This window comes from Telmatherina bonti, assembly GCF_933228915.1.
Source record: "Telmatherina bonti genome assembly, chromosome: 10".
In the NCBI taxonomy this organism is placed as follows: Eukaryota; Metazoa; Chordata; class Actinopteri; order Atheriniformes; family Telmatherinidae; genus Telmatherina; species Telmatherina bonti.
In genome coordinates, this window is record NC_136628.1 from 14,988,371 (window position 1) to 15,009,411 (window position 21,041).

Below are 21,041 nucleotides of genomic sequence, written 5' to 3' on the forward strand. Positions count from 1 at the left end.
GACCTGCTTTACAGCACACACACTGCACTACGTTTTCTGCCCTTTGAGTGTGAAATGGTCCCACACTTGCAACATTTTCTGTCTTTTCTTCCCCTCTTCTTCATTTTCTGCCATTAGAGACCAAAGCAACGAGAATCTTCAGACAGAAAGCAAATCGCTCGCCGCTGCTGTTTGAAATATCCGTCATCGGTCCGAGTGACACACCGTAGGCGACAGATTCTGTTTTTATATATTTTATACATGTTTAAATATTTTATATGTTTACTGAAACAGTGATGTAGTCCCTCCGAACAGCGCAGTGGTCTGAGAATGCCGCGATGATACATAAATTAAAATATATCACCACGTGATATTAATTAAACGGAGCCTCGAGGCAAATAATTTGCCTTGATCAATTTTTGTACTTGAGTTACCCGAGTAATCGTTGCAACCCTACGCTGTACTAGTATTTAGCAAAAGAGAGGACAAGACCCACATGAAGAAGAAAACCCTGTTTTTCACCACTTGCGAGCCAAACATGGAGATGAAACTATCACTGTTTTGGGTTTTTTTATGTTGTCTTTTGCAAGTATTCTGCAGAAATACACCGCAACAATGGGCGCAATATGAACAACAGACGAGGCAGAAGACTCTTAACACCATTGCTATGTATTTACCCACAATGCAATATTACATCAAATACAGGAAGTGACATTGTTTTTGTTTTTTTTTAAGTCCGCTTCCTGTATTTGGTCCACTTGAAACAGATCAGGACCTGTGTTTTTTGACAGCCGGGCCTGCTTCTTTGATCCGAATCAGAATTCATTTAACACATTCACTTTTCCCCAAACGAAGCGGACTTTCCGAGCAAACAGACTAGGATTGGAATAAAAAAAGCCGATGTAAATGTACCCTTAAGGTCAGAACGTTACATAATGTGTCTTTAAATGGATCCAACAACCAATAACATTCTGCACAATGACTGATTCATTTGAGTCAGGTGCTTTGAAGCAGGAATACATGGAAAACCTGCAGGGTTCTGGCCCTTGACGACCAGAGCTGTACACCCATGTTTTAATGGTAACATGAGCAAAGACTCACCAACAACGCAACTTAACCCTTTGAGTATCATAGTATGAATGACAAGTGGTACTTTGCATAGACACAATAGAACTTAAGGATTAAGCATACATCATACAAGATTTTAAGCCTCATATTTACAAACTTGACAGATAAATAGCAATCCCAGTTCAAACAACAATTAACAATCACTATTTGTGAAAGCATGTCCATCATGTCTAATATTGTGGGGGCAGTCAAAAAAGACAAAAACATATGCTAAATATGCCTGGGAGCATGTCAAAGAAAGTGGGAAGAATTTGGTTAAATGTTGGCAAGAACACTGTGATTTTCCCAGTGTGCAATATCATGACATATTCAACAAACAGAAGTCATGGACAGAAACTGGCACTTTTACTCAACAACTAGCTGAGCAAAACGGTTTGAATCAGCAGAAGCTGCCTCCATCATACTGCAGAATTAATGACAACAAAGAGGGAGACTTGTCTGACGAGGCCGAGGTTCAGAAATACTTTTCTCTCATTGTTAGAAAGGAGCGAAAGACGTGTCAGAAATCTGCTCTGCTAAATCTGCTATATCTGCACAGCTCAACGTTAACTTACAGACATCAGATACAAATGTGTATTCCTGTGCTCTCTGACATGTCAGTAAAACCTATCTTCATGTCTTACACCTCTGTCACGCAGTGTTTAGCATCTTACTGGTGAACAAACGCACGCACGCACGCACGCACGCACGCACACACACACACACACAGATACCTTATCTTCTATCTCACAACTGCCAAGACAATCCCGCTTTATGTGCCATGTCTAAGAAATCCCACATCTGCTCACTACACATGACACCTCCTTGTGTCACCCCATCATGATATTGTTCTTTTGCCTACTGTGTGTGTGCATGAGTGTGTGTTGGTACATACCAGCATCTTGCCAGGTACATGTGCTCCTTGACAAAGACCGATCCCGAGAGCAGGATGTACCAGCAAGTAGCAATGCTGTCTGGGCTGGAACAGAGAGGGACAAAAGAAGTGTGAAACACTGAAGCATTTTAATGACAGCTAAAGGTCTAATAAGTTTGAAAGTGCACACTTTAAACCTGAAGAAGTATTTCCAGGAGCAGGTATTATTTTCCATCATGAGACCTAACCTTCCCAACATACAGGGAACAAATGCTTAAAAAGAAGGAAAACTGATGGATGTAGACGGAAATAAATCCAAACTCCAACAGACTCATCATTCATCTGAGGCATGGAAGAGCATCCATTTTTGTTAGTCATTTTTGAGTCCAGGTGACAGTCTAAGTGGAAAATGAGTTCTTTTTGAAAACTTTAAAAATAACATTATATTTACATTGCACTGCATGATTGGATCTATTATTCATCCACTTCTAATTTAAACTTGGTGATGATTATTAAGCTACATGTTTACCCAATGCTGCCCAAACCAATGCCAATGACCTCTTCACTATGACTGAAACATTCAAACACCAGTGATTCCAACACTGAAGGCAAGGAGGATGAAGCCCAAGGACACAATAGATGACTGGGGGAGTGGGATTCAAACGGAAAACTTCCAGTCATTGGATGACCTGCTCTACCACCTGAGCCATTGCATAAAAATGCAGTTTAATTTGAGCTACCTGCTGTGCTTTGGGTTGTGAGTTTTACTGCTAAATGAATCCAAGAAGAACCCTGCATAATTTTTAAACGTAAAAAGGTCAAGCACAAGCACCGCAGAGCCATAGCACCAAGTGCCATCACTGTGTTCAGCAACACAACGGAATTAAGTTTACAGTGTTGAAAAGGTCACATACTCTGCTCTGCCATTAGCAACAGGAATGGACCGCAAACACATCCAAAGCTTGCTCTGTTTTTCTGTCAACACGGTTTCACTATTTGATCAACTATCTCCAAACAGCTGGTAAATTATTCCAACAGGTTTGGTGATGGAGTCAGAGGCAAGGAGGAGAAGCTTAGCTTTACATGATGAAGTTAGTAAAGAGGAAAAAGATACGTATGAAACCTGTGGTTATCACAAAAGCTGTTTTTACAGCTATTAACTAATTACTTTAAGACATTAAGTCACTATTTTGAGGCAATTTTTTGATCAGGAAAAAAATGTATCTTTATTTCCCATTTAACTGAATCAGTAAAATTGTGTTTTTATTTTTGCTGTTTTTTGCTTCATTCTAAATATAATGAATATGTTTATAATTTAACAAAATGGAAACATCAAACACAGTAACAATAAACTGTCTCTAAAGCAGTCAGCACTCTAACTCTATCTATATGAACTTTAAAAAAAATACTTTGGGTTTAAATCACAAGTTTGATCAGAGTTGTCAATATTGCAGATTTTTCTGCAATAACATGCTGATCAGATTCAGAGATCGGTGATCATTATGACATTAATATGATTCAACAATTACTTCTATCTATATCAAATCACAAAATGCCATCGACATTATATAAATCCAGTCCTCAAACTAATCAGACGTCTAAATGAAAGCGATCTGCTTTTTTCCTCAACAACAACAACAGAAAAAGCCCATTTCTGTATAAGCTTTAAATTGTACACACCCAGCAGAAATACATTAATTTCCATTTCTGAGATCTATACATACTATCAACACATTAGAATCTGAATTATCATAGTTACACACTACACCGCTGGATTTGGAGCATTTTCTAACTCCAAATAAAATTTGCCATTTGAAGGAAACAAATGTATCATAAACAAATTCATCACACTTTCTGAATTTTATCGTTGATTACTGTTTTGATTTGTGTAATTTGATGTGTTGTTGGTATATTAAAAGGAAACTTATTAGACTTTAAATTACACAGGAAGTGGAAAAAGCCTACCTCGCAGCTGTAACCCCGCCTGCATGTACGCTTTTCTGGTCCTTAAGCAGCCTTTTCATGTAATCTTTTACTCATTTATCTTATTAATATATTAAGAAAGCAAGAACCATGATGCAATTATGTTTGAAAACAGACAGACATAATTCATTTCTTTTTTGTATTGCTGGATATTATTGAGGCCAACATGATTAACTATGAGTGTAGTTTCATCGAGGAACCTTGATTGCTTTCATCTGTTGACTCCACAGTCTGTGTGTGGAACTGAAGACTAATTGAACATGGCAGCCGCTTTGGTCTGGGTTAAGGTACTTAAGACTTTCCTCCGGTAGGGAGGCAGGAGAGTGTATCAGAGTGTGTGTGTGTGTGTGTTTATTTGTTGCTAAATTAAACTACTGAGTGTCTAATGTGATTCTACTGAGCATGATAATGCATCAACGACATAGAGCCGCTCTCTCATCCCTTCATCTATCTCCGTCCCCCTTCCATTTCTCATTTCCACCACATCTCAGCCTCCCTCGTCTCTCTTAAACCTCACGTTTTCATTCCTCCCCTCAGCTCATTTCTCATCTCACCTCCCTCTTGTCATTGCTATTCTTTGGTCCTTCTGCCTCTTCAGTACAATCACATCTTCTCTTCATGCATCCCTCCCATTTATTATACGTCCTTACAGTTTTTTTTTTATTTCCTGTCACTTCCTACTTTCTCTTTTCACCTCATTGTCAACAGTCTCCTCCATGCAGTAATACCCATTTCCGGTCTGTCTCTACCCTGTCATTCAATCCCTTATATCTACTCAACTCACTTCTTGATACATTTTCCTCAATTCTTGCACAGTTCACTAAAATGATTTCTTTGTACACTACCATCAGCCTCATCCATCTCTTCCAACTTTAATTACTTGCACCTCAGAAAGGCAGAAGTGAAGGCCCGATCAACCATCAGAGTTTTCATCAAATCATATGTCATAATTGGACGTGCAAACGCCTCCAACAGAGGGTGAGAGGTTTACTGTGGAACTACAAGCAGCTGTCAGGTGAACCTATAAGTCACCCAAAGTCAAATGTTATAACAAATGGTAATGCCAAGCAAGTCAAACCACAGTTTTGGTATCTTTTTGGTATATTAAAAGCCAAATGTCAATAATTTGAGGAAATGCTACAGAATAGAGTTTTTCCCCTGATCATAAACAAACCCTACCAGAATCCCACTAACCCTCCAAAACCTGACAAAAATTATTCAAACTTACAGGAACATGGGCAAAAAACATAATATATTATTTTCTGGTAAACTTTCTTTTCAGATATAGCGACATTAAAACTTGATTTATTGTTTCTCAAAAGACTGGATCTTGTATTTCTGACCCTTTTTGTTGTTTTCAGTAGCGACGTCCCATGAGGCTGAAAACTGAGACAGGGTGGAGAAGTCAAGAGTATTTGCAGAAAGCAGAATTTCTTCTCCCATTATGCATTATTATGTCCTGAAATGTGATATTCACACCATTTCATATCAGTTACACAAAGATTTTATAGTAATTTATTATCTCAACAAAATGTTCCAATAAATTTATGAGTGAGAACAATCAGTTAGTAAATTTGAAAGTTGAAAGTGATTTGTGTCATTGCGATGGCTGTCAGGTGTGATCTGGGGCTGCGTTTCATTAGAAGAGCAGATATTAATCAAAGTCTGGCTCTTTTTAACCTCTTTATGAGGAAGCCTCATGGCACAAACAAAAGATATATGTCAGAGGCGTTGATGCTCATCTGTCTGGAAAATGTTACAAACCCACGTCTAGAGTTCCAGCTGCACCGATCCATACTCCAGCGGACAGAGGACATTCAAAACCATTGTTTCCTCTCATTACCTCTTCATGAGAGGTTAACCAACATGCCAAGAGCAGCCAAGGCCTCACTGACACTGGCCAAATGTTAATATCTGTGACTCGATTGTCGAGACAACAATAGTGTGGTTAAACTGTGTTCTACCAAACAGACCTGCAAGTGATCTGCAGTTTTTATTTAAGATCATGTCAACAAAACAAAAAGCTGAGGGAAAATAGTTTTTTGGATGAATGAGATAAAAACGGAACTTTTTGGCTTTTTTAAACATCTTTTGCGGGAAAAGGAAAAATGGTGCACTCAAGCTTAAGAATCCCATGTGTGAAACATGGCAGGGGTAGTTTTGTAGCTTTGTCCTGCTTTGCTGCATCTGGACAAGAACTTTCCATTAACGGGAAAATAAAATCTGACCGATACGTTCTATTTTCTGGAAACATGCCAGGACATCTGCATGTAAACTACATCTCAAAGAAAGAGAGTCATGTAGCGAGACAGAAACCCCAAACATGCAAATTGCAGGAACAAAAACTTTTTTAAAAAGAATAAAGTCAATGTTTTAGGAAGGACAAATTAAAAGTAGCAACCAAAATCTCATAAAAATGCTGTAAAAAGGATGTGAACCAAACAGTTTGTGTAAAGAACAAGTATACACTTATCTGTAACGCTAACAATCATCAATTAAAAACTGCTTATTCCTCATTTCTTTACCACTTTTAGCCTTTGAATGAGAACCTGCAGATATCCTCAGTTATGAATATGTCAAATTCTGATCCAAAAAATGTAACACCAGCTGAGTTGGTCATGCAGGTGAGTAAGTTTAAAAAAACAACACAACCAGGTGTGGATCCAGACAAAAGCTGCCTTACCATTATGTTTTGTTTTGTTTTTGTTTGTTTTTTTACAAATTAAAAGCGTTATTTGTAAGTTTAAAAAAACAATTGCAATTTGAAAGTGTTTCCATTAAACAGGGTTTAGCGCATAAGCCTCAAGTCTCATAAAAGAGGAACAAGATTTTACGACAATTGCATCTAATGCAAGGTAGCCACATAGTGTATTTGGGGGTTTTCTACTTGCCGTGGAGAATTTTCTACAACTTTTCTAAGCTTTTATCTCATTTTCTTTTCTAAAACTCTGAAATACGCTGTTTGTTCCACTCCACGCCATCTTTAACAAAAAGGAACTGGTAACGCGAAAAAAGTATTTCCATCACACTTTTGCAATATATTTCTATACCAAAACATCTCAAAAACCACCTCATGAGAGTGTACAAACTTATTAGAGAGCTAGATTAGAGAGAGATATTTGGAACTTTTTTCAAAACGTAGGTGTTTCCATTAGTGGTTTTTTGTTGCGATATTTAGTTTTTTGCACAATTCTAGGTGTTATAGAAACGCACCTCATGATATCTCCAGATAATGTGTCACACCAGTTTTAACCGACTGAAATGAACTGCAAAAACTTTAAGATAATAAACAAACCAGCTTACATTTGACAATTACAATAAGTTCTTAAAAAAATGAGTTCAGCTTTCCAGTTGATGTAGCTTGAACACATTTCATCTTTAAAAGTGACTGCACTCATTCACCCCAAATGAACTCACGCTATATTCTGTCAAAGCAAAAAAATACTGCGATTCTGAAGCACGGCAAAAGATAAAGGGATAAAAGGTTCAGTGAAAGAGACTCTACTTACTAAAACAGGATGTGGTTGGCCTCATGTCTCTCATACCTGGCTGAGGTACACATCGACCTGCGAAAGATGGGCAAAAACATTTTTTTTTCTTTTTGTCTCCAAATACAACCTCAATACATTTCTCATGCTCACCATCCAATACATACCCATCTCTTTGTTATAATGAGAAGGAGCTAAGCTCACCCCTTTTAGAGAACATCTTAACTGTTTGTCAGCCTGATGTGTTAAGGTGGCTTGATGCTCATTTTCTGGCTGCAGCTCAGATCACTGTTTTCCTCTGATTTGGAATTACACTTGATTTTATGTTTGTATTTGTTTAATCAAAAAGACTAAATAACTATAAATATAAATAAGGGCTTTTAAATACAAAACAAATGGACTTGTAGGTACTGCATGTCAATAACTTATCATTGTCTTTTTAATCTATAGTCTGAGTGTCTACATTCATCTTTGTCTCTGAAACCACCAATGGTATGTTCCTATTGAAACATTAAGAAAGATAAAAGTACACTGCTGACTTAAAAATGTGTGGTATAAACATGCGAATTTCTAAAGGCTCATTTAGCTTTAACGTCCTCTGAAGGGTAAAGTTAGAGTGAAGAGACCAATGTTGGGGGAAAAAATCTAACCACAATCCAAACCTGTGAGGTTTGGTAGAAAACAATTCATATGGAAAGCAGGCCTCTGGGGAGTCTTCAAGTAACACAATTAGATTTTGACTAATTAAAGCACAAAAGTGAACAATGAACATTCAAAATGTGAGAAATACATAAATACCAAAGTTTTGAGGTCATGTGAAAAGAACAGACCTTAGCTGATGTTCCCTCAGATGCGAGAGGACGTCCATGTGGTAAAGTTGGCAGTAAATGGTATGCAAGTCCTGCAGGACACAAAGAAGAATCAGTACATATGAAAACCTTCAAGAAATAAACGGCTTATCACCACCACACACACGCACGCACGCACGCACACACACAAAGAGAGGAAAGATTTGAACATGTAGAGATAACATAGACAGCATGTTACATGGAGACCTCTGCTCCTTAAAATGATTTCAACAGCATGAACATGTTTTCTGCATCTTCAAAAAGCTGCTTTGCTGTTAGGAATTGGAAAAATTCAAAGCTTTTAAAAGAGCTGCTCATTGTTAAAAGCAGGATGTCTCAGCACTGTTTAAATCACATCAAATGCTGCAAACTGACAGAAGCTGCCTGGCCTGTGCCAGGCACTGCCTATCAAGTTGACACCCTCAAAGCCAGTAGACTGGCATGCCACTTACGTACCCACATGACAGTAGTGAGACACTCAAGTGCGACCTTAAAATAGTGCTCTATCAGGGCCAGCTGTCAAAACATTTAGAGGATGATTGAGTGTGTAAGTGACAAGACCGGCCTCATAAGCATGTGAAGGATCAAACAAACAGTGTGGCTATTAAGGCAGCCAGGCGGCTACTTCTATGTAACAGGTGGAGCTGAGAGCAAAGACATAAACACATGTTTTATCATCCAAATTCAAAGAATGGCTGCCTGTTCTGCTATTTCAACCTGTTTACAAACAGCTTAACGACTCAGTAAGTTACATTTTATTTGTGTTAGTCTGAAGCTGTACTTCTAAGAGTGTGTAACCTTTTGTCTTTTTTCCTTTCAAAAGATGAAATCCAGTTCTATCTAAATAACAGAATCTATTAGAAAGTGACTGAAACTGGTTTTTCTACGGCTGATTTTAGACCTTTACCAATAATGGCTAACATATGATGCAGATATTTAACTTGTGGGATTTTAAAAGCCTCATGCTAAATTAATTAGCATGATTAGAGATAACAATGTATAAATGTCTCTTTTTTTTTGCGCATTTATCACTACGATGACTAATGCATGAAAAAGAAGGAAATTGATCAGTCTCCTTCGACACTGTGTCATGCTAGAGTGACTAGCTGTGACTGCTGGGGACAAAGATAAATTTCTCCATATGCTGCAGACAAGAGCTATATCAATCTCAAACCTTTTAAAAGGTTTTATAAAACTTTCTAAATAGAAAGTTTCATAAAACTTCTCCTCCACAGCACAGTTTACATCAGGGATGTTCAGCTCTGCTTAGCGACCCTTGAGGACTGACTCTGGACACCACTGGTCTAAATGCACAGATGTTTCCTTTGCTTCAAAGTTTAATTAAAATATACGTTGATCAACCATAACATTAACACCTCTGACAGGTAGCATGAATATGCTCAATTAGCTCAAAAACACAGTGAAGACTAGCAAGGCTGGAAGCAAGCTCCATCCACATCTATCCTGGTACCAAATGCTCCAGAATTCCTTCAGACTATCTGGTCAACGCTGTTATGGCGGCATGAGGAAGACCGACTCGGTTATGTTTATGCTTCCTGCTCAACAAATAACATTTGGCTTATGTTCTCAGCAAGAAGTTTAAATAAAAGACCACATTGTTCACAGTGTCTTTTAGCCACAAGAAACTGCATCACTCCTCAAAACTATTTAAGGCCCCCCCCAAAAAAATGTTTCCCCAAGAATCATCCTCCTTTTGGATTAAATTAAATCACAGCCGCAGTTTAGCACAAATACATAAACAAAACAACTACAATGCCTCTATCCAAAACGAATAAATCTGGGAGTCTCTGGAAGACAAAATCCAAATGCTGGGTGCTGCATTTTCCACACTGCTGCTTTTGTTTACATGCAGTTAAAGCAGATTAAGGATTTATTTTTCAGCTTGTAATTTATTTTGAGAAATATTATACAATGCTGACAGCCAGCAAATAATGTTTTACTTTGAGTCAGTCTACTGTCAAGGCCGATGGTGTAGCTAAACATACAACAGACGATATGTTGTTCCTCCATGCAATGCAAACACGCTGCCAGCTACTTCGCTGCTAATTAGATAAAGTTGTAACAAAGAATGATGAGAAGCGCACGTCACCATGACTCCATAAAAATGACCCATAAATCATAGAAAATCAATAAAAGCAAAAACACATCCAATGTGTAAGGTATGTTTGTTTAGAAATAGTATAGTTTCTGGTGAAAGTGTATTCTCATGCAAGAACATCATGTGCAGTTTCACAACAGGACTTTGTATTTAATAGTCTAACATGGTTCTTATAAGTACTTCGCATAACTTCAGCTGAAATCATATGAAAATGTTCACATTGCAAACTAGAGTTTTTAATAATTAGACTTCATTGTGCCACATATTAAAACATAACATTGAAAGCATCTCATTGAAATGTACAGCCCCCCCTTATAGATGGAAAACATCCATATTACGACCCACAGGTCTTTTGGAGTGGTGTCGTGGTGTTTACCATAGGGATGCTAGAAGTGGATGCTTTGGGTCCTGAGGGCTGCTGGGTGGGACCTCTCTGAATCAGGATTATTCTGAGACATCCTCATCAAATTGGGCTGGCTATATAGTGCTGCCTTTTTAATGCCTTTACGAGGAGTTTTTGGAGAGTCCCCTGCTGTCAGGGAGTCCTGTTGCCATCGGCGGTGTGCTTCATCTTCAACAACCAGCATGGTTCCACACAGTTGACTTATGGTTGAAGTTTAATTGGACCACTGTCCTTGTCCCAATATGCTTAGAACAGAGTTGCTCACTAAAATATGCTTGACAGCAAAGCACTGTGGACTGAGTGGGGGGAAAAAAACTATATATTCCAACACTTCTTACTTTCTCTGCGCAACATCATTGCACATAAGAATAGCCACAGTGACTGTACAAAGGTTGCCAGACGATGATGTGGTTTTAAAATTAGGGGTTTATTGGAGCAAAGAAACAGCTTGAAAACGCTTTATGTAACCGTGAGTTAACACAGAGTGTGAATGTAATGTTTTTTAATGACAATTTCTGATGTCTTGTGCTGTTTGACAAAAGAAACAAAACAATATGCGTTCAAGAGCAGCTTTGAACAGCTTTGGGAAGTTAGCTACACTGATAAACTTACACTTTAATGGTTTTACAAATAGATGCAAAAACATGGAACTTTTGAGTTTTCACATGGCTTTCCCAGAGCTTTGTAAAAGTGATTTCAAACTAATTTCAAATTCATTTATCGACAATTTTATTTTAGGTGACACAAACAAGACTCTTTAAATGTTCTTGTTCACCATCAACAATCTGCAGCAGATATTGATTCACACATTCATTTTCTATACTATATATGTTTTCTCAAATGCTGGGTCATTGCGAGGCCAGAGCCCATCCCAGCATCTACCAGGCGAGAGGATGGATACAAACCCAGACAGGTTGCCAGTCCATTGCAGGGCCAACACAGAGTCATAATAACAACTCATCCTTACACCCATTCCTATGGAGAATTTAGACAGACCAATTAACATTACAAGCATGCAACAGAAGTATACCTTCTAAAATATTATTTAGTTAGATTGCATGGTTCTTGGTTATGCAGTTTTTTTTAAACTATATTTGCAAAATTCTTGTTGCAAAGTACCATTTGGTGCTTTGTACTGTGAAAAAAGGAAAGAAGAAGGCTGGAGGTGATTGCTAGACTAGACAGACTAGGTACACTCGTATAAGAGTTGATGCTGCCTTCTTCTAAATCACGTTAATTTCTTACGGAACAAGACAGCGAAATGCGCAGGAGCCCTCAGACTGGGTCATTGGGTTTTTTTCTTCTCTCTGTGCAGCTGTCTGTCTGCATGTGGTTACTGCTTGAACTGAGTTGAAGTTTATTCTGAGTTTCCTGCTCTTCTTGTACACAACTCTGAGAAAAAAAAATGTTCTGCTGCACAGCTTCACCTTTAACACTGTTATGCATCCTGCTAGCTGCTCTGAGAGTAGCACAAGAACCTCCCAATGAGTCCGAAGTCTGTAATGACGATTTTTCAGTTTGAAACAAAGAAATACATAATATCTGGTGCTTGTTGTTTTAAAGGTAACTTTATAGCATTATTATGGCTATCCATCCATCTATTTTCTATCCTGTATCTTGGGTCGGATCACAAGAGCAGCATTTTAACCGGGAAGCCCAGACTTCCTTCTTCTCTGCCACTTCTTTCAGCTCATCCGGAAGGATCCCGAGGCATTCCCAGGCAAGCTGAGAGATGTTGTCCCTTCAGTGTGTTCTGGGTCTTCCATATGATGTTCTCCTGCTAGGATGTGACTGGAACACCTCACCAGGGAGGTGTCCCACTGCTTTTCACAAAGACTCCAGCCACCCTGTGGAAAAATGGCTATCACTGTTGACAGTACACACTGGAGTTCTTCTAAATAATCCACAATTTGTTCAGATATCTTTGTGACTGCTTAGTAAAACATTTATTATGATGTTACTGTATACAGCTAATGGCTGGTTTTGTTTGGATGCCAAAAACACTGTTATATGGCTGGTTACGAAAACAACAAATGACGCCTGTTGGTGGGTTTTGCAATGTTCTCATTGGCTAAAGTTACAATGTGTTCCATCCATCCATCTTCTCAACTGCTTAGTCCAATTAAGGGTCGCAGGAAAGCTGGAGTTTATCCCAGCAATCACTGGGCGAGAGGCAGGGTACACCCTTGACATGTTGCCAGTCCATCACAGGGGACGCAGTTTTTTAATTTAGAATTAATTATTCTGAATTAAACCACTCTGAATGAAGTATTCTCCTTCAAATTTACATGGAAAACAGGTTTCATTTTCCTTTCAGAAATTTTGCTTCAGAACTGGGAGTTGGATAGGATTCGGATTAAAAAAGGGGGCGTAGGTGACATACTTACGTGTGCCAAAAATACATAAACACCACTTTCTGCTTCTTTTCTTTTTTGGTTGTCCAATGGACGAAGGGACAAAATAACAAGTATGTGCAGAACAACTGGAATTACCTTAAAGCAAAATAAATGTTTACATAGTAGAGCAAATAATCGATTTTGATTTAAAATGTGAATAAGCCAGCCATTTACTTAAACAAGTAAATTCAGAAATATCGTTTTCATTTAGAATTAGGTGTTTACATGGTCATTATTCATCTTCTTTAAAGCAGATTTAACTTTTATTCAGAATCAAAGAGGATTTAAAACTTTCATGTAAACATAGCCAGCGTTTCTTGTTAGCAGCTCTCTAACAATGAGATGATGGATAGACACAAGGAAATCTGTTCAGTCCAAGTGCCACTAGCTTCACCTCATTTTCTTCCTCCGGCACTTAGGGCATCAACATAATGTTGTGACACAGTGGATAAAACCCACAGAGAAAAAGTTAAAAATATAAGAACAAGATGCCCATTTTAACATGGTATGATGCAGGGCTTGTTTTCACTAGCAAGCTGTTCTTGGTCATGTGACCAACATAGGTTTGTACCTGCCTATAGAAATAGTTTTGCCATTAGCACTTCAAACTTAATTCCCGCAATTATTGGCCCAAAAGCATTTAAAAAAAAATACAACAGCTCACTAGAGGTCTTTCTGAAGGTTTCTAGTTAAATTCAGCAAAATTAACAAATGTATGGTAACAGTTTTCTTTAAAAGCCTCCTGAAGAAAAGCCTTTTGGTTCCATTAGAGCTCCGTTCTGAATGACATGAGAGCTCGACCTGGTCAATGGTGTCACAGGAAGAGTTGCAACCATATTTCACTGACCCCAGGGCAGAGACTTGGAAAAGCCCAGTTTACAGCAATGAGAAAGCGGAAGTATATCGACTTCAAATTACTGTTAACTGGGTTAGTGAACACAACAAACTGCTGCAGTAAGCACTCCTGTCATACCGCTGCGTGTACAGCAAGCGTGTGCATGTTGGAATACAGTCCCTTAGGCACTCGATGGCATGGGGCGGTAACATGAAGCCAGACAGCCCCCTAGTACACCCCTGTTTCTTTGTGAGTTTCTGGGTTATATTAAATACCCTGCCTGATGCATAAATGCATAATTCAACCAGTGGTTCTGTGATTAATGGCGCTTATATACAGCTAGTGATCTGGTGCGAAAATATAAAAACCAAAATTTAGAAGGCAGTACAAACTAGGGGTGGGGAAATCGAATCAAAAAAATCAAAAATCAAGATTTTTTCGCTTCACAATTTTAATTTAATTTGTTGAAAAAAATCTTTTTTTTTCCCCCCAAGTAAATAAAATGAATCCACTTTAAAGTGTTTGTCATTTTTATTGTTTTTACTGATCTTTTTACTTGTCTTCTTTGACATTATAGCAGCAGAATGATGGTCTGGCTATTGTGTTGTTTTTTCCTAATTGAAATTTTAAAAAATGAAAAAAAAGATGAGCAAAGAAGAGTTTTATACTTTTTTTTTTTGTTTTTAATTTACAAAAGCCAGCAATGTCGAAGAATTTATGAGAATCGCAACTCAAATCGAATCGGCACCCAAAAAAAAACGGAATCAAATCGAATCGGGACAAAAGCATATCATCACAGCCCTAGGACAAACCAGACATCACTTCAATGCTTGTTATCCTACAACATATTAACTAATTACTGCATGAATTTTACTACTAATAATACTACTACTAGGCACCCCCATGACACAAACTGTCCCCATTTTATACATTGATTGGGGTAAAGCAGGTCATCAGTGGGTGGGTGACAGACAGATAGGAGAGTGTCCGAGGATGGGATTTCTGTTTTTCTGTGGTCTCACACAGAGGAGGGTCATGTGATCACTTTTCAGTCTGTTCTGATTTATCTGATCACTTCCTCATACATACAGCACAGTGCCTGGATATGAACTAACGGTGTGGTGATTGCAATCTGGGTTTTAAATGCCTTTATATGAGAGGAAATCCCTATATCTTAATGTGATGGGGCAAAACCAAAACTTACTATCAGAGGAGTGTATCTGGTTTCATTAGCCTGGAGCCCAAGTGCTGTGCAGTGTTGCAATGTTCTTCTCTCCTCTCATAGAATAGCAGAGCAACATTCCTCACTGACTTCTGTCCTCTGTTCTGTCCTCCCAAGAGACTAATCGCATGGCCTTACAACCCCATCTGTGATTAGGACATCACAACCTCAAGAGAGGCATCTTTTAACTCATCACCAGCTGAGACTGAGACTTTCAGTTCAATGCATAGGGTCGAACACAGGAAAATCACAAAGTATTAGTTAGTGTTTTCTGCCTGAAGTTAAAACAACATCTATCACACCTTCTAGGTTTTTTATATTTACAACGTGCTGAACTAACTGCTCATTTTCAGTATTTTTGACTGATCTAAAAATAGTCTAACCAAAGTCTAATCAGCTATTTTATAACAGTCAAATAAAACTGTTTTGTGTTTGACAAATATTTGCAAAATAACTGATCTTGAAATCCATGAAGTAATCCGTTAACCATACTTGTAGGACATTGTCAGGCTATAAAAACATACCTAGTAGCAGTTTGATGACATCTAAACATTTAAGCTGTCTGAAGGCGATGCATATGATGCCACTTTACAGTCAAGAGAAACGGCATGGTGATGGTAAATGATTAAAACACTGAAGATGCAAAAGTTGACACTAATACTGGAAATATCCGCAAATCAAACGCCTTGAATTGGCTTTTAAAACCTCTGAGCTGATGCATGATGCTGTGTTGCTTCTGGTGGCATGTGTATTAAGAGTGTATTAGGTATCTACAGTGCTGCTGCCACCTATTGGCAGTTCCATCTTTCTATGACTTTGTCCAACAAATCCTCCATATTTAAATACTTTAACATTAAACCAATCTGAGAAGGACTAGTGCCATATAACTCTTTAGGAATCCTCACAACAAGTGCACTTCAGTACACTACAGGAATACCAGAAGCATGTCTCAGCATTGACTCAGATCTTGAATCATAATTGGGTAAAGGTGCTTTATCAAAGTAAACAAAGAAGTTGTGTGCGTGTGTTTGTGAGTTTCTACCAACATAAGCACACCAAATTTTATATGCAACTGACAAAAGTATGTATTCCTCAACTATGAACATGCTGTGGTGGCACAGAGCAACCAGTCATAAAGGAGCTGCTGCAGTACAGTGCAAAGGTTTTCGTCCCACCCACCATGTTCCTCCATTTACATTCAGACTTTATGATATGTACAGGCACTCCTACATCACATGGATATAAAAGAAATTTGGTGCACTTTTTCCTAACCTCAGTTATATTTGAGGTTGTTTGTTAAGTACATTGAAAAACATCTTATTCCTGCAGTGAGGATAATACTAAAAAACATGCTGCTGCCTGTGTGCGAAGCCTGACTTTTCAGAAATGAACCGGGCTGCGTCTCTGGCTCTATGGACCGTGCAGTCAACCACCATCCCACACCCACCTCCCACCAGAATGAACAGTATGCGGTTGAGTTGGTCTTTAACACAGATAATGTATTGTTGACAGCGAATACAACATGTCCATTCAAGCTGGAAGAACAAACCAATTCGCTAACATCTTGCCTGTATAACAAACCCTGAATATTTACATCGCATTGTCTACCAGGACCCCGAGATTCTGTGTCAACATTGTGTGGGGGGGGTAGGGTTAGGGACGTGAGCGATCGAAGCACTTCACTGAAGTGAAATGATAAATTTCACAAACTGTGCCTGTCAAAAGATTGGACACACTTTCGCATTAAAACTCTATTTTGTTGGTCTTTGCAGGGATAATGTCCACATATTGCACTATGATTTGTTAGAGGTTTAGAGCTACAGCTGCAGAAAGTGTTTTTGTGATTTTTAAGCCAGCCAGAACCTTTTTTCCCTAATTTATAATAAATGTCATCTTCATCTGTTCATTACCACTAACATGCACGCTAATATTTACTCATCATAACAAATCTCAAAAGTGCCATGTTTCCTTCCAAAAGCTGACTGATTAATTGCCTGTGGAAAAGGAGTGGGAATAAATAAGCTTGAGCTTCCACCCCCTCCTTTTGAGCATGTTTGCAACATGGCTGTTGCATGGCACTAGATGGCTGTAGTTAGATTAGCGTTGTTTAACATGTTCAAATAAAAATTAATCATTCACCATGCAGTTTTCCTATATGATTATGGCATAGGCCTCAAAAATAGGCACCAAGCTAAAAGGGTGCGTGTTAGCCTGTGTAGTTCATTAGCAGTTGGCCAGACCACCACAAACAGCATTAATGTGGTGTGATAGATACAAGGAGGTCTGTTGAAACAATATAAGTATCTTCAATTTTGGTCCTTGGGGGCCACTGTCCAGTAAGGTTTTTGATGTTTACTTGCTCCAACTCACTTGAATCTAATGAAATGGATCCAACAGTTTGTTGTAAAGTTCAGCCTAATGATCCATTCATTTGAGTCAGGTGTGTTCGAGGACAGAGGCTCTCCATGACCAAGGCTGAAAAGCCCTGACATATATATTTTATTGCATCATTTTTTTCCTCTGGATTGTAATAAAACATGTTGTTTTGCATGTATTCAGTGCTGTAGTACATCAGCAATGATACCTATTATTGGAAGCAAGGTCTGTCCTTAATTGAAAGCAGAGAAAGTGGTATCACAAGATAATTTAAATGCTGAATTGAAAGATACAATCAAACACCATAAACCATAAATAATCTCAAATCCCTAATAGTTTAAACCTGACTGCCTACAAAGCCATGAGTGATTTTTTCATATTATAACTCCTGACAGGTTCATTATCCATCCAGCACAAAAGCTGGCGACAATCCCGTGTTCCAACATGCAAAAAAAGCCTCATCACTGTCTGCATGAGTGTGAGGCTTTTAGTGCACTTAAATCCCCTCTTTTAGCTCACAGCTCCGGCTCTTTTCTGCTCTACAAAGAAACTTTTTTTCTAGCAACAAAGCCAGGTTGGAGAGGAGGGGGTGTTGAAACGACTGATGAGGAAAGCTTGAAAGCTTCATAAACACACACACACACACACACACACACACACAGACACACACACACACACACACACACGTGTGCTTGTTGCAAAACATTGCAAAGATGAGTTGATCCTAGCCAGCAAATGCTAAGCAAAAACAATGAAAACAAATAGTGTACAGCAAAATCCTTCAGAGTTCCCACACTATAAAAACTTTGGAGGGGACTTCATTTAATAAAAAAAAAAGCCCAGTGACGACGGTCGTGGTGAAGGTGGTGGAACGGCTTGCAAAGACGGCCGGAAAGAGGGAGGAGGAGAAGGAAAGGCAAGAAAAGGAAATCTGTCCTTCAATCAGCCTTGGAAAACACACACGATTGTTGAGTCACCAGGAAAAAGTTAAGTTGTAGAAAATGACAGAACTGAGTTTTACCCAGTAGATAATAGATGTGAACGCTTGAGGCAAGAGAGAAAAAGTTCAGACTGGCAGTTGGCAAGCACTGTATCGACATTTTTTTTTTAAGTACTGGGAAGGTCTGCGACTGCTTTACTTATACTGGAAGAGTGAAAATCAAGTCTTGCCCTGAAAGCACCACACCAGCTGCCATCCTTTCGCCAGCCAAACCAAACAGCCACACACATACGCACAAAAACACTGCCACACACAGAAAATGGAAAATCTGACCCTTTATGTAATCTTAGCTGCCGTTTTGCTTTCAGAACTGAATGAAGCTCCTCTAAGTTTCTTTCATGCCTGCAATTAACTTTTTTGTGTTTTCATTGTGCGTTTCTTTTTCGAACAGATCAACAGATCATTCAAACGTCCTTGCAGGTTGCTGATTTTAAACAGGAGCTAGACTCTCTGGCATCATTTATTCTTTTTAACTAAAGGCAACATTGAAGGAAGTAAATCAAATGATCAATATGACAATCAAATGACATTTAGTTTTAGCCTCATATAAAAACACAAAGTGACTTGTGCTTTGAAGTCTGAGTTATTTCTAAATGCCTTATACCTCATCCCAAACAAACCATTACTGTTTTTTCCAAACTTAAGGTATTTTGAATACTATTATGTAGTCTAATCCCTTCTTTTCTCACTCTGATTACCATCTCATTTCATTCTCATCTATCATTTCCTGGAGGATCATAGAAATACTGTCTGCACCACTGCATACATTTGGTCAGCTAGGAGAATTATTTCACACTTAATTTTCATTATTTCTGCAAGAAGGTTTTTATTTTCTCAAGAGTCCAAAGCTTTTCTTCACCTAAGGTTTTCAAGTTATTATTAAATTCCCCCCACACCCACCCACACACATACCCCACTTCCTTTTCTTAGTTTCTGCAGATATCAGCCGATGAACGACACAGTAACTGGAGAGGTATGCTCCAAGCACCAGAAGTTGGAAACAGAACATGCAGTACCAAGCTAAACTGCAGGCTAGAGAAAGCTCAGCTGCCAGGCAAAGGTTATAAGATGGTAGGTTATAAGATAGTGCTTAGACACTGCTAAGTTTAGGCAGGCATACAAAGAGAACTGTGCAAACATGCAGCTCTGAATTTCTGCAGCAGTCAAATTAAACTAGGTGATGTACACACCTACTTAGCCTACATATAGCTGTCATTTCCAAGGCCTTGTAGCCACATGCAGGCTGTCAGATGGCCAAGATATGGATAGCTGATCTCTTTCAGCAATGTGTTCAGACAGGCAGCTTGGCTCTGCTCTGCTTTTCACTGCATGGTCATAAATCAAGAACAGACCCAAGCTTTATATAAGTGCTTTGCTTTTCTTCTTTTTCTTCTTTATCGAGACAAATGATACTACATATCTTACAGCTGGGCTGGCGAGCTTTAGGAGTTTCATAGGATCTTTAAAAATTAATAAAACCCCAAAGATCATGCAGAAACTAGCTGAAGCTTTAATGCGTAGTGTCTCTTGTGGGTGTGGCACACACATGGGTGAAATTGTACCACCACTGCCAAGGAATGGACACACGCAAACTTCATGGTAAGAGGAACATGGTGATCACTTTACGGCTTTACGGTGTAAGGCCTACATTTCTGTTCCCTTTCTGGACAATAATAATATAGCCCAGTACACGAACATGTGGGCAGTGCCAGTATCCACATCTAGTTTGAATGTATTTGCATGGAGAAAAAAGCAAGGTGTGTGATGCTATATTACCCATATCCTGAAAAAGGTCTGATATTTCGAACACACACATAAACCCAAGCCAGGGAATGGCTTCTTATCGAGGTACACAAAATCCAATTCCACTTGCATTCAACCCTGTCGTCAGAAGTTTATTTTGCCAAGATCATCCATTGAAAATTTGGCCGCAGAGGTTGACGGGAAAAACGCTTATTCTCACTTACTCAGCTCCCAAGTTTTGTGAATCGTTCTCTGAATAATATTTAATTATTTGCCTGCCTTAAAACCAGGCAAAAAAAAAAAAAAAAAAAGTTAATGCTGTCCAGACCACTCCAGTTAGGAGGAAATCCAACCATGGAGGAGCATCCAGGCGGATATTAGAAAGGAACTTAAGGCAATTTTGAGGACCAAATGTTATGTTCAGCCAATTTTTTTTTGGGGGGGGGGGGGGGGGGGGGGGTAATCTGGGGGTATGCGAGATATTCAGTCGATGGAACAGATGTTTTTTGTTGTTTGCTTGTTTAATACAATTCCAAGAAAAAGTTGGATTTCTGCCATGTCATCGGGTCAGAGTAATCCTAGGAGCTTGAATAAAGGTGACTGGACTTGCTTTGTCATTTCTTTGAGATGTCACTGAAAGGTTCTTTAATTCAAACTGGATGGTGAAG

General features: G+C 38.7%; 1 protein-coding gene across 1 annotated transcript in view; it reads right to left on the reverse strand.

The window, feature by feature from the left end:
- Positions 1-21,041, reverse strand: part of rapgef6 (Rap guanine nucleotide exchange factor (GEF) 6) — a gene marked incomplete at its 5' end in the record, with an annotated part of 156,692 nt that overhangs the window by 111,750 nt on the left and 23,901 nt on the right. The window contains 3 exons of the mRNA XM_079247887.1: positions 1,982-2,065; positions 7,453-7,509; positions 8,262-8,332. Coding sequence (XP_079104013.1) covers positions 1,982-2,065; positions 7,453-7,509; positions 8,262-8,332 — 212 coding nt within the window. The remainder of the gene's footprint in view (positions 1-1,981; positions 2,066-7,452; positions 7,510-8,261; positions 8,333-21,041) is intronic.